This window comes from Oncorhynchus tshawytscha, linkage group LG12, assembly GCF_018296145.1.
Source record: "Oncorhynchus tshawytscha isolate Ot180627B linkage group LG12, Otsh_v2.0, whole genome shotgun sequence".
Taxonomy (NCBI): Eukaryota; Metazoa; Chordata; class Actinopteri; order Salmoniformes; family Salmonidae; genus Oncorhynchus; species Oncorhynchus tshawytscha.
This window is the reverse complement of record NC_056440.1, coordinates 66,098,544-66,112,167: the sequence shown is the minus strand read 5'-3', so window position 1 is coordinate 66,112,167 and position 13,624 is coordinate 66,098,544. Positions and strand designations below refer to the sequence as shown.

At 47.9% G+C, this 13,624-nt stretch overlaps 1 protein-coding gene across 4 annotated transcripts in view; it reads left to right on the top strand.

Annotated features, from left to right (window-relative positions):
* The window catches only part of LOC112263700 (zinc finger homeobox protein 3-like), a 122,280-nt gene that overhangs the window by 34,655 nt on the left and 74,001 nt on the right, over positions 1-13,624 (top strand). For all 4 annotated transcript variants that reach the window (XM_042330943.1, XM_042330942.1, XM_042330941.1 and 1 more), the window contains one exon: positions 11,518-11,749. In XM_042330943.1, coding sequence (XP_042186877.1) covers positions 11,518-11,749 — 232 coding nt within the window. The remainder of the gene's footprint in view (positions 1-11,517; positions 11,750-13,624) is intronic.

Below are 13,624 nucleotides of genomic sequence, written 5' to 3'. Positions count from 1 at the left end.
AAATACAAGAGGCACTCAAAGGGCTGTGGTTACTTTACAAGTATGGCGCCCCCGGCGTTTTGGTGGAGAATAGTGGGAGGGAGCGAAAGGGATAGGGAGAGGTGGTTAGAAACTGTATCTACTTCCTGTGGCTCCTCTGTCAGGCCCACTCCCTCCAGCTTCTGGTTGCACGGTCATGCAGTCAGTCAGGCAGAGAGGCAGGAAGACAGGCAGGCAGGCAGAGAGGCAGGAAGACAGGCAGGCAGGCAGAGAGGCAGGAAGACAGGCAGGCAGGCAGAGAGGCAGGAAGACAGGCAGGCAGGCAGAGAGGCAGGAAGACAGGCAGGCAGGCAGAGAGGCAGGAAGACAGGCAGGCAGGCAGAGAGGCAGGAAGACAGGCAGGCAGGCAGAGAGGCAGGAAGACAGGCAGGCAGGCAGAGAGGCAGGAAGACAGGCAGGCAGGCAGAGAGGCAGGAAGACAGGCAGGCAGGCAGAGAGGCAGGAAGACAGGCAGGCAGGCAGAGAGGCAGGAAGACAGGCAGGCAGGCAGAGAGGCAGGAAGACAGGCAGGCAGGCAGAGAGGCAGGAAGACAGGCAGGCAGGCAGAGAGGCAGGCAGGAAGACAGGCAGGCAGGCAGAGAGGCAGGAAGACAGGCAGGCAGGCAGAGAGGCAGGAAGACAGGCAGGCAGGCAGAGAGGCAGGAAGACAGGCAGGCAGGCAGAGAGGCAGGAAGACAGGCAGGCAGGCAGAGAGGCAGGAAGACAGGCAGGCAGGCAGAGGCAGGAAGACAGGCAGGCAGGCAGAGAGGCAGGAAGACAGGCAGGCAGGCAGAGAGGCAGGAAGACAGGCAGGCAGGCAGAGAGGCAGGAAGACAGGCAGGCAGGCAGAGAGGCAGGAAGACAGGCAGGCAGGCAGAGAGGCAGGAAGACAGGCAGGCAGGCAGAGAGGCAGGAAGACAGGCAGGCAGAGGCCACAGCACAGCAGAGAGGAACGGAGTAAAGCAGGAACAGGGCAGAAAGCTGAGAGGGAGGAGGAGTATGTCCTCACTCATGGCTGAACACGGCTCCTTAATTATGCACTTTTTAGCAGGTTTTACCTTTACCACTTTCCTCCCGGGGTTGAGATTAGTGCTCACCATGCTTGATTTACTGCACAATAACTGAACAAGAGGTTTACCTAATCAATAAACGGGAAGGGGAGAAAGTGGTGGCCTTTGAGGTATAGTTTGTGACTTTGTGCACCAGTAAGCAGGGTGTATAGGTGGACAGGGCAGCGTGACTGTGATGCCAGCCTGCCCGATGCCTGAGCGGTACGTTAGCTTAGTTGTGCCTGCTCCTCTAACGTCTCTCCTCGCCACAGTCACTGGAGTGGAAAACATTATGGGAGGTCAACAACAAGGAAGGTCAGCAACACATCGCATAATAAGGGCACTCCTCCAAAACATTAATGAATTAAAATCACAAGTTGTCCTATAAAAAGGGGCTTAATACGATCTTACAACCTACGTGGGTAATTTACATTAAAAGGGATACAAAGCTTTCCTGTGCGGTGGGGAGCAGAAGGTTGCTGTGCCCTGTGTAAAATATCCCAAACATTTAATGGGCAGCCAGCTCCAACGACCTCGCTGTGGTTATTTTGGGAATCTCCAATGCCCTGCCAGGCCGGCAGAGGTCTTTCAGCACTAGGCTCCTCTGCTCTGGAAAAGCTTCTGCCAGCGTGACTAAAGCAGTAGGCTGCCTCCAATTAGACCGGGCTGTGTTGGGTTTTTGTGATGACCACCATATCTCAGCTGTAATTATGCTGCGCTGGGAATGATGAGGGTTTAGGTTATTGATCCTCCATTGATCACACTGATCAATGAGCACTTTGTTTGTCTTTTTATGGAAAGTGAGGTTCTAATGTTTTCTATGTCTAATAAGCAGGCTGGGCAGAATGACCCTATAAAGCCAGAATGGCTTTTTGTGTTAGCAGGGCCCTGGTGTATTCGATGATATTATGGGATAGAGGTGTTAGACCTTCACAGAGTACCACTTTTCAACACAAGTGTACACACTCGCGTTGGGCATGGGTTAGAGGCTGCTGTGGGTCTTAGGAAGAACTCATTTCAAATTCATGTCTAGTTGGGGGGGCAGAAGAAGTAAGGCTTCAGGGCATGCTTTTTCCATCAGATAGTATCTCTACTGATAGAGAACAGGACTCATTATATGAACTTTGAATGCGTATCAGGTGATGAGGAAAATAATGAGTTTTTAGTGTATGAAGACGCATACTGTTGGTAACAACATAGTGTTTTTAACACTAGAACACCCTTTTTGAATGTTGTATGCTTTTCTTAGCTATTAGTAGGTTCTAGTGTGAAGAGGAAGTCTTGGACTGTTATGTGTAGAATAGGTGCAGGGTTGAAGTTCTATCGGCCTCATAGTAGATGTTGGCATGGACCAGTTGGTGGGTGTACGGAGCTGGTAGAAGAACTCTCGACAGTAGTTTCACTCCACCAACAGGGTACTTAACCTCCATACATAACATCACAGTCCAAGCCTTCCTCTTTACACTAGCACCTTATCTAACTGCTCCGCCCCATTTGCATTTTAGTAAGGGGACCACTCAACTGCCTTTTTGCTCCTTTTGTCAGCTTGCTGCTGCTAATGAAAGATGTCCCCTTAAGACTGGGTTAAATATTGACTCTGGCTCAGTCCCATCATTGGTGTCTTAATTATCTCGCCAGTGTAGAGATGTAGCTAGGGTAGGACACTGAAGAGGGGCAGGCTAGGGCAAGGCAGAGCGAGTGAAACACTTCCCCTATCGAGGTTTCAAACCCACACTCCAACTACTTCATAGTGAATCGTATATAAAGAAGAACAGGAAAGTAATGGGAGAAAACACAGCATTACACTCTCACTGCCTTATTGCAAAGCCCGAAGCAGCAACCAATTATGTGGTAATGAAATATTTACACAGCCAAACTGGGAATGCCAGAGGTGAAAGCTAGATAATACAAGCCTGGAGGAGATTGTATTCTGTATCGCTCCTCCCGTTACGTCAGCATCTCTCATCTCAGCCATCCAGGCTGGGTGGAACAGGAGGAGAGTAACGAATGACACCACCAAGCCCAGAGGCTAAAGTATAGGGTCAGAGTTACAGCCCAGCCCTCTGGACTCCTCTCCTCCTATATCTTTTCCCCTCTCCTCTCCTCTGACAAGATACACTGGCTCATCTAGGGGCTTCATCTGGGTCATGGTAGCGAGAGGTTGGTAGAGAAAAGGAAGGGCAGCCATCTAGGTGACACTGTGACAGACAGTGTGGTGCTGACTGAGAGGTCCAGTTTGACCCCAGGGGTGCAGCGTTGCGTCTGGTGACGCATCTGTCCCATGTCCCAGTCATAAAGGGGTCGCAGCAGATCTGAGCGGGGACGACTAGAATGTTTGTTGTCATAGACTAATGGCGTTTTGGTCATGTTCTGGCTCTGAATTAAATTTCCACTGACTGTATTAATCATCACAAGTGCCATTTGTCTGTTCTCCTCACCCCAAAGCACCTATGGTTTCTCTGCTACCGTACCCTCCACTACCCCCACCCGCTCCCCATCCACCTAATAAGCAGCCTGTGGCCCACACCTCCAGCCGGCCCACAAGGCCATGCTGCAATTGTTTGGCTGGCAAGTGACAAATGGGGTACTGTGGGTGTCAGGGTCTCTGTCACCTGTGTGGTCGCCAGGACAGGGCTGCCTCTACCTCTGCCTCCGTAACAGGCAAACCCACAATGAAACCAAGTACTCTCATGTACAGCCACAGTAAGTCTGTCATCTGTCTCATTTAGCACCCACACACGTCAGAAACCCTAGACGTCCCTATTCAGCTAGTCAATGCATTGCCATTCAAGAGCACTAGTCCTATTACAATGTGTCGTAATGCATTCCTCAGATTCCCTGCTGACTTGCATGGAAGTCGCAGATATTTCGAAGGATTTCATTTTATACGTGGCTCTAGGCCTCTTTAGTGTAGCGTTTTAGCAGTGTGTTGGAAGTGCCTCTAAGGTTTGTGAAATAAACATTTGCCTCAAGCAGGGAGGAGAATATCATCGCAGAGACTATATCCAAACCCCTCCCTATCCCCCAGCGCAGTGCAGAGTAGACGGCTTTCCATGCTAACCATGGATTGGCTTTAAGCCTTGCCTACAGGCCAAGTGCTAGCTGGGAGGCTGAGTGGTCTGGGTACATGCTGCTGTCAGAATCCTACAGGGTGCTGTCAGCAGGGTTTGTTTGGGAAGGGGGGCAGATAATGTAAGGGAGGAGGGGGGTTCTGGGTTGTGGCTGCCAAGTGCAGGTGTGGATTTTCCACAGACCTGCTTGTTCTCTCTCTCTCGCATGAAAACTGACCTGCATGGTGTTTATACTCATAGGAGGTGGCTGGTGAGACAATATCTCATCACTGGATAGAACAGGCATATACCATAACACCACTCCACACCACCCCAGCCTAGACTACTGTACAAGGCCTCAGCTCTGACCAGCTTATTGTTTTCCCTCATCCCGAAGCCCTTATTTCTCATTAGGATAGATATGACATGTGTTAGTAAACCCTTGATACCTCCTGACGTCTAGTCTTTATTCAAAGAGAAGACGAGACAACATCAGGGCCTTTGAAATGCATGTGAACATCTCTGCTGCTTGGGTTTGACGGAATCTGTCTCCTGTTTGGAGCTGTAATGAGAACCAGAGAAACACATTCTTCCCCAGTCAGTCCTGTCCTAATAATTACCATCACCACTGTCCAAAATGGAGGGTTGTGTTGTTGACGAGGCAGTGGGAGGCAGTAGGTTTCTGGGAAGAGCAGCACAAGGGCAGGCCCAGAGTTGCCCTCCTGATATTCCAGATGGCATGGAGCCGGTGCAGATGTCATTGAGTGGTCGGAACAGCTGTTTGCTTTGTGCCCCTGTGGTGCAACACAGTTGTCGCCTCCTGCAGGCAGAGTTATTGTACTGCAGCGTCGGCTCTGCTCTCTGCTCGGCTCGCCCAGGCTAGCATTCATTAAAGCACCATGAGGCTAAACTGTTAATTAGCTGCTCAGAGAGAAGGGTGACGGCTCGCTATTAATTTACCATACTTTTTTTTTCGTATTATTCGGGTGCTTGACATCATTTCCTGCCCGTCTCAGAATCATTTGCAGTGTGTCGCAAAAGTAGGGGCCCGTCTCATTAAGAGGGGGGAAATGTGTTTATCTGGCTGAGATTAGAAGTGGACCTTATGTATGTATGGCCATGCTTATCCAAATATTGTTAATGAGAGGGACCCGGGATGCCGGCGTGGGGCTCCGGTGGGCATAGGCCCAGGCTCGTTATCACCATGCAGGGCATTGATCTCTCCCCGCTCAGCCTCCTCCTTCTCTCTTAGAGCAGAGTGACTCACTCATGAATTATACGAACACATTGATCAGCTGATTGAGAGCCATTGTTTCGAGCCCAGGGTCAATATTGAAGAAGCGATTACCCAACTCTTGTTTTCGCCCTGTGTATGTAAGAATGTATTATTCGGCTGCTTGTCACTAAACCCCACCACCCCTCCTCGCTCCCCAGCCACACAAAGAAACATGCTACCACAGCATACACAATCAACATGGGCCAAATGACTGGCTGCATTGATTGCCTTCTCTCTGCAATTATGTTCCCATTGTTTACTTTCCAGCATCTTACTTATTAAAAAGGAATTCAATAATTATTGCTTTATTTAATGTTAAAGTTAGGCTGAGTGGCTGCCTGAAGCCGAGGCCCAGCCAGCAGCAGTATTGTATTAAGGCACTGTGACCCCCCGACTCCCACTGTGCTCCCAGCAGCCTGTGTTTACCTATTGCCCAGCCTGTAGAGAGCTACTGTCATCCATCTTTACCTCGCTGCCCTCCCCGATGACAAAGAGGCCTCCTTTCTCTCTCTCAGACAAATATGCAGCCTGTTGTTTTTTCATTTGTAGCAGTTGATCATCGCCCCACTGGCAGTAGGGAGAGTCACTAATTGTCTGGTGTGCTTTTAGACAAAAGGGGAGAGCCCAGGGTTGGGCAGAGAGGGATTAGGGAGCGAGAGGAGAGGAGAGGAGAGAGGGGAAGGGGAGGGGGACAGGAAGCAGTAGGTATGCAGTTTGGTGCGGATACATGCAGTCCCCCCAGCCACAGCGCAATGTCTGGGCTTGTCGCCGCTCGCAGTGGCTAATTCGAACCAGCCGCTGAACTTGGCACCCGCAGCGGCTTCTGTGGTCGTGGCTGCTGTTCCTGCTGCTGCCGGCGGAGTGGGAATCACAGGCAAAGCTGCAATCCCTCAGACTCCAGCCGCTCTCCCTATCTTCTCTCTGCTAAACAGCCTACCTTCCTTCCAGGTGAATCCCAGAGCCCCTCTTTACAAGACCCCAGCCTCCTGCACCCCACACAACCCGCCAAGTCACACACACACACACACAACCCCAGGGCTACCTGTGCCAGCACACTGCTCAGTCACTCACACACACACACACACACACACACACACACACACACACACACACACACACACACACACACACACACACACACACACACACACACACACACACACACACACACACACACACACACAACCCCAGGGCTACCTGTGCCAGCACACAGCTCAGTCACTCACACACACACACACACACACACACACACACAACCCCAGGGCTACCTGTGCCAGCACACGGCTCAGTCACTCACACACACACACACACACACACACACACACACACACACACACACACACACACACACACACAACCCTAGGGCTACCTGTGCCAGCACACGGCTCAGTCACTCACACAACCCCAGGGCTACCTGTGCCAGCACACGGCTCAGTCACTCACACACACACACACACACACACAACCCCAGGGCTACCTGTGCCAGCGCACGGTTCAGTCACTCACACACTGAGATATAAGACAGGAGTGGTGTTTTATTCTATACCCGGCCCAGAGTGGGTTTTTCAGACCATCTTCTTTGTGTCTTTTCACAGTAAATACAATGACCTCGTTGGATGTAATTGCTGCCATGACATCAGTGTGTGTGAATAACATAGGTGCTACTTGACATTATTCATCAACATGCCTTGTGCCTGGAACCAGCTCATCATTTTGCCCCTCGGTCAATGGTGAAACCATGGCGCTATGATATCACCGGATATGTTATCCTCATTGATATGGTAAAGAGTATGGATCAGGTTTAAATGGCAACACACTGTGGCCTGTAGGTTCTGTGTCCTGTAGGTTCTGTGTCCTCTCCCTGTCTCTGTCCCATGTTCACCTCCTGTCACCAGCGCTCACACACACGCACAAACACACTCAGTGCCGTCCGGAAAGCGTCCAGCTTTACCTTTAAGTGCTGAGAATCACTGGGATAATTACAAAGCAATACACAGCCAGACACTCACTGGCTCGTTCACACAGGGAATTTGGCAGCTCTCGCTGAATTGATAGCCATTTAGCCCGTGGATAGTCATCTGTTTTAATGCATTAATTTTGTATTAACAGCACTGCCAAATGTAATGGTGGAAATTGGGGTATGATCATAATGGAGAGTGTGTGCGTGCCTGTCTCTGTGTGCCTGTCTGTGTGTGTGTGTGTGTGTGTGTGTGTGTGTGTGTGTGTGTGTGTGTGTGTGTGTGTGTGTGTGTGTGTGTGTGTGTGTGTGTGTGTGTGTGTGTGTGTGTGTGTGTGTGTGTGTGTGTGTGTGTGCGCACCTTAATTTCCACGTGTGTGTTTATGTGTGTGCATGTATTATACTGCTCCATTGGGGACCATTCTGTGGAATTACCGGCTTGTGTTGGCACTCTAGCTACCTTCCACCCTTCCAGTAATACCCACGTCCATGTCACGTTGGCTCTCCTCTCTTCTCCTCTCCCAGCTACTGTTTTGGTTAAAGGTGTATTTTTAAATCCCATTGAAGTGGATGGAAATGCAGGTGTATGCAGCACTCTGGGTGGGTGTTGTAACTGATCTGTCCTTATATTGCTCACTGAGAGGCCAGGGTGCAGTGTTAAGTTGCCAGAGAGATGATGTGGTGGCGCCCACACCGCCCCAGTCCCTCTCTACCTGTATGAGCACAGAGCCCTGCTTCAACCTCCACAGAGAGAGGAGGTAGAGTACAGAGGCCTGGCTACAGAACAGCACACACATTCTGCCTCCCTCGCCCCATCCTTCTCCAGCACTCCATGCTCCCATTCTCTTATCCATGCTCGGCTAAAACTCCTGTGTCCTGTACGGCTGTCGTAAATTCCCAGCCAATTAAATGGAACTGAAGAGAAATTGAAGCCATGCGGCCTGTTGAGGAGGGGCTGACAGCCGTCCTCCAGCCTCCACCCAGCTCTGTAGCTCAGCTCCTCTCAGGGCCTCAGTGGGGTGCTTGGTGCTCAGGGGCCCCGGTGCAGGGCAGCCCAGGCAGCCTCCTCTCCTCTCCTTTGGAGCGGCCAGGCCAGCTCCTCCCAGCTTTCTCTCCCAACATGACTTTTTAATTAAACCGCTGAATTCCTGCACTCCAGTTGGAGGTGATTTATCAGCTAGGGGCTTCATTGCAGGATCATAGGAAACAGACACAGGCCCTGTCTAATGCATTACTGTGTTTCACATCCAATGTTTGTGTGTACATGTGTGTGTGCTCCTAGATAGCATCACTAGACTCTCTCACATCTATAATGTTGATGGAATCCCGTGTGTTTGTGAGCGTGCGCATGCATGGGGGTGTTTCAGAGAGCCCCTGTTCCCATGGGTAGTGTTTAATCCCGTCTCTCATATAGAGCTCCCACCTACAACTGGTCAGATGGACCAGTCCGGGGAGGGGGGTGCACTGCTGTGTTGGCCCTGTACTGATCAGGCCCCATATCTCTAACAACAGTCCTCCATCACCCCCACACTCTGTTTGGTACGGCCCGGTGCTGTTTGAGTAAGTGTGGTTGTTAACACACTTACAGGTGTCTGTGGTCTGTAAGAGGTGGTGATACAGAGGGAATGAGGTCTGGTTTGGACTGAGTCGGGCCCTGCCTACAGCCCAGTCAGTTTGAGGTGATATACAGCCTGTTCTAGGCCAGGCAGTCTCAGGTTCACTCCTGCATAAATCCTGCTTTTTATGGGAAGCTGTAAAACTCCCAGGATTTTTTTTCTACCTCTTGAAACCAACTTTGAAGTTTAGGTCAGGTGTCGTCTGTTTTTTTTGTGTGAACTCACTGTCTCCTTTTTTGCAGCCTTGAGTCGTAATGCGGTAAGAAGTCCCTCTCGCTCCATTTTTTTTGTTCGACATCTGCTATGACTTTAAAACAGTGTGCCATTTCTCAGCTCAGCAATCACACAATGGATTTGGTGTTATCTACGAGTAAATCTGTCTGTCAGATTTCTCTGTACCTGAGCTCTGATGCAATATGTGTGAACGGAAGAGAAGGGGGGGAGAGGAGGAGAAAGGAGGGATACAGCTCGCACCAGCAGAATATCCAGCAGCACCTATTCAATGACATCATGGAGGGCTTCAAACGAGGCGAGGAGGGAGAGCACAGAGAGAGAGACAGACCCTTTTAGAATCACCTAATAATTATATTACACAGAGCTGTGGGGCTTGCAAAAAATAAAAACTCCCTTCCTTTTCCTGGAAGCAGTGTCCTAATGTACGTTTAGGTGTAGAAGTGAGAAATATAAAACCAGGGAGAATGGAATACAATTGCCCAGAAAAGCCCACAGCGATATTCCAATATTACCAGAAAATTAAACATTAGAAGAAAATATGGGAGCATTTCTGGGAACATAATATTGTTATGATTTTTTCTCAGCCCAGGCTGTCAACACCTGATTCGGATGTAATGTGGTTAAAAATCTAATGTTTCCATTGCTTTTGCATTTCCCAGCCATCTAAACATGTTGCCTCAATGCAGGGCAAGCCGGTTCAGGCTCCTCTTAATTAATCAATTCGTTTTTCCCGACCTTTGTCTAAGTGTGGGGGGTGGCCTGTATGGGAGATTAAGAGAGTCGTGGTGGGAGGCAGATACAGGATAACAGACATTTTTTCCTCTCTCTCAGTATGAAGCCACACATTCAAAATGAAGCCTGTTTCAAATAAAACGATACTGAAATGTAGCAATCTTTCTTATAATCTGCTTATGCTTGCATTGTGTATCCAAGTTATTTTTATCATAGCCTTTTCAGTGTTCACATGATATGACGAATTGCAGTAGCAATAGTCTTGGATAGGATTAATAATTACCTATCAAATTGTATCTCCACTAAGCTCCAATTGCCTTATTTTTGTTGCCTATACATGCAATTCTCAAAAGCTTTCAAAGCCATGCATGGAAAACCCGGCCATTGTTACAAATAAATCACCATTTTTACATGTATTTATTTTCCTGGCAGTTTTTAATGGAGCATTAATGATGGACGAAAAGTACATTTATTTGGATTCATTATCTGATCTAGTCCTCATCTGGCAGTGAAGTGTTTGTTGTTTTCAGCCCATTCAGCCACTGAATCTCACAAGAGACTAGGCCATGAAGATTAGAATAGAAAGAAACATCTTGTGATGATTGACATTGATTGCAGCCCCAGAAATCCACAGCTAGACTCCAGAGTGGGCCGTATGAACAGAACATGACAGGCGTGAGAACAGTGGCCATACTGAGTCTGGCCCTTCCATTGTAAACATGAAATGATCAGGGCCCTGCTTTATAGGATAATTATCAATACCTCTGCCGATCCCCTTGTCAGGGCCATATTGTGTTGGCATTGTGCCATTGTAGGGGGTAATTAGTGTGTGGGTCCATGGTGTGGTGTTGGGAGAGATGGTGTCACTGTGCTGTGTGGGGCACGTTGTGTGTCATTATAGTGTGTGTGTTGGGTGTGGGGTACAGTGGAGTTGGAGTGTCAGTGTGGGGCACTTAGAGTAAATGTTGGGGTTGATAGGTCAATACAGTCTCTGTCCCCTGAAGGTCACTACCCTGTTGAGGAATGTTCTAGTTAGTTTCAGAATGTGGTGTGTGTGTGTCCCCTCTCTCTCTCTCCGCATTCCCTCTCTCTCCCTGGTGCTTGCTGTGATAGGGAGGATTTGACTGGCCCTGATCAATATTTAGCATCCCATGCATGAAAAGGCAGATGTTTGGAGTTTCCTTCTCAGAGACGAGAGGCTTCTCTTGAGTGAAAGGGATCAATGCTCCCTTCCATCTGCCAGGTCTGTGGTCCTGCGGTCCTCTGAGGGGTGCGTGATGTGTGTCTCTCGACCCCGCGCCTAGGCCCCTGAGACCAGCCCGGCTCCCACCCCTCTCTTCTCCTGTCCTGTTAGTCCACAGACAGATACAGCCAGACACAGAGAGAGATACAGGGCTCCGTCCAAACAGAACAGTGTGGAAGAGGGCTGGGTGTTAAACAACAGGGCTGTGATTGGTAATTGATTTGTTCATTTGCGAACTGTGTGAGTGAAAGTGAGTCAGTGGTGCCTGGCTAGCTGTCTGCCGTCAGTTAAAAGCCCTTTCTCTCTCTCTCTCTCTCTCTCTCTCTCGTTCTCCTCCCATAGCACCTGCAGCATCAGGAGAACGCGGTGGAGGGAGATGCCTGCTACTACCACTGTGTGCTGTGTAACTACTCCACCAAGGCCAAGCTCAACCTGGTCCAGCATGTGCGCTCCATGAAGCACCAGCGCAGCGAGAGCCTGAGGAAGCTCCAACTCCTGCAGAAGGGCCTGCCTGAGGATGAGGAGGAGCTCAGCTCCATCTTCACCATCCGCAAGTGTCCGTCTGCTGATACAGGTAAGATATAGAGCAGGAGGACTTACTCTCCACTATATTTTACAATGGGAGGACTTACTCTCCACTATATTTTACAATGGGAGGACTTACTCTCCACTATATTTTACAATGGGAGGACTTACTCTCCACTATATTTTACAATGGGAGGACTTACTCTCCACTATATTTTACAATGGGAGGAAATACTCTCCACTATATTTTACAATGGGAGGACTTACTCTCCACTATATTTTACAATGGGAGGACTTACTCTCCACTATATTTTACAATGGGAGGACTTACTCTCCACTATTTCACAATGGGAGGAAATACTCTCCACTATATTTTACAATGGGAGGACTTACTCTCCACTATTTCACAATGGGAGGAAATACTCTCCACTATATTTTACAATGGGAGGACTTACTCTCCACTATTTCACAATGGGAGGAAATACTCTCCACTATATTTTACAATGGGAGGACTTACTCTCCACTATATTTTACAATGGGAGGACTTACTCTCCACTATATTTTACAATGGGAGGACTTACTCTCCACTATATTTTACAATGGGAGGAAATACTCTCCACTATATTTTACAATGGGAGGACTTACTCTCCACTATATTTTACAATGGGAGGACTTACTCTCCACTATATTTTACAATGGGAGGAAATACTCTCCACTATATTTTACAATGGGAGGACTTACTCTCCACTATATTTTACAATGGGAGGACTTACTCTCCACTATATTTTACAATGGGAGGACTTACTCTCCACTATTTCACAATGGGAGGAAATACTCTCCACTATATTTTACAATGGGAGGACTTACTCTCCACTATTTCACAATGGGAGGAAATACTCTCCACTATATTTTACAATGGGAGGACTTACTCTCCACTATTTCACAATGGGAGGAAATACTCTCCACTATATTTTACAATGGGAGGACTTACTCTCCACTATATTTTACAATGGGAGGACTTACTCTCCACTATATTTTACAATGGGAGGACCTACTCTCTACTATATTTTACAATGGCAGGACTTACTCTATACTATATTCTACAATGGGAGGACTTACTCTCCACTATATTCTATAATGGGAGGACTTACTCTCTACTATATTTTACAATGGGAGGACTTACTCTCTACTATATTCTATAATGGGAGGACTTACTCTCCACTATATTTTTCAATGGGAGGACTTACTCTCTACTATATTTTACAATGGGAGGACTTACTCTCTACTATATTTTACAATCTGAGGATAATACTCTCCACTATATTTTACAACGGGAGGACTTACTATCCACTATATTTCACAATGGGAGGAAATACTCTCCACTATATTTTACAATGGGAGGAAATACTCTCCACTATATTTTACAATGGGAGGACTTACTCTCTACTATATTTTACAATGGGAGGAAATACTCTCCACTATATTTTACAATGGGAAGACTTACTCTCTACTATATTTTACAATGGGAGGACTTACTCTCCACTTTATTTTTCAATGGGAGGATTTACTCTCTACTATATTTCACAATGGGAGGACTTACTCTCTACTATATTTTACAATGGGAGGACTTACTCTCCACTATTTTACAATTGGAGGACTTACTCTCCACTATATTCTATAATGGGAGGACTTACTCTCTACTATATTCTATAATGGGAGGACTTACTCTCTACTATATTTTACAACGGGAGTACTTACTCTCTACTATATTTTACAATGGGAGGACTTACTCTCTACTATATTGTATAATGGGAGGACTTACGCTCTACTATATTTTACAATGGCAGGACTTACTCTCTACTATATTCTACAATGGGAGGACTTACTCTCCACTATATTCTATAATGGGAGGACTTACTCTCTA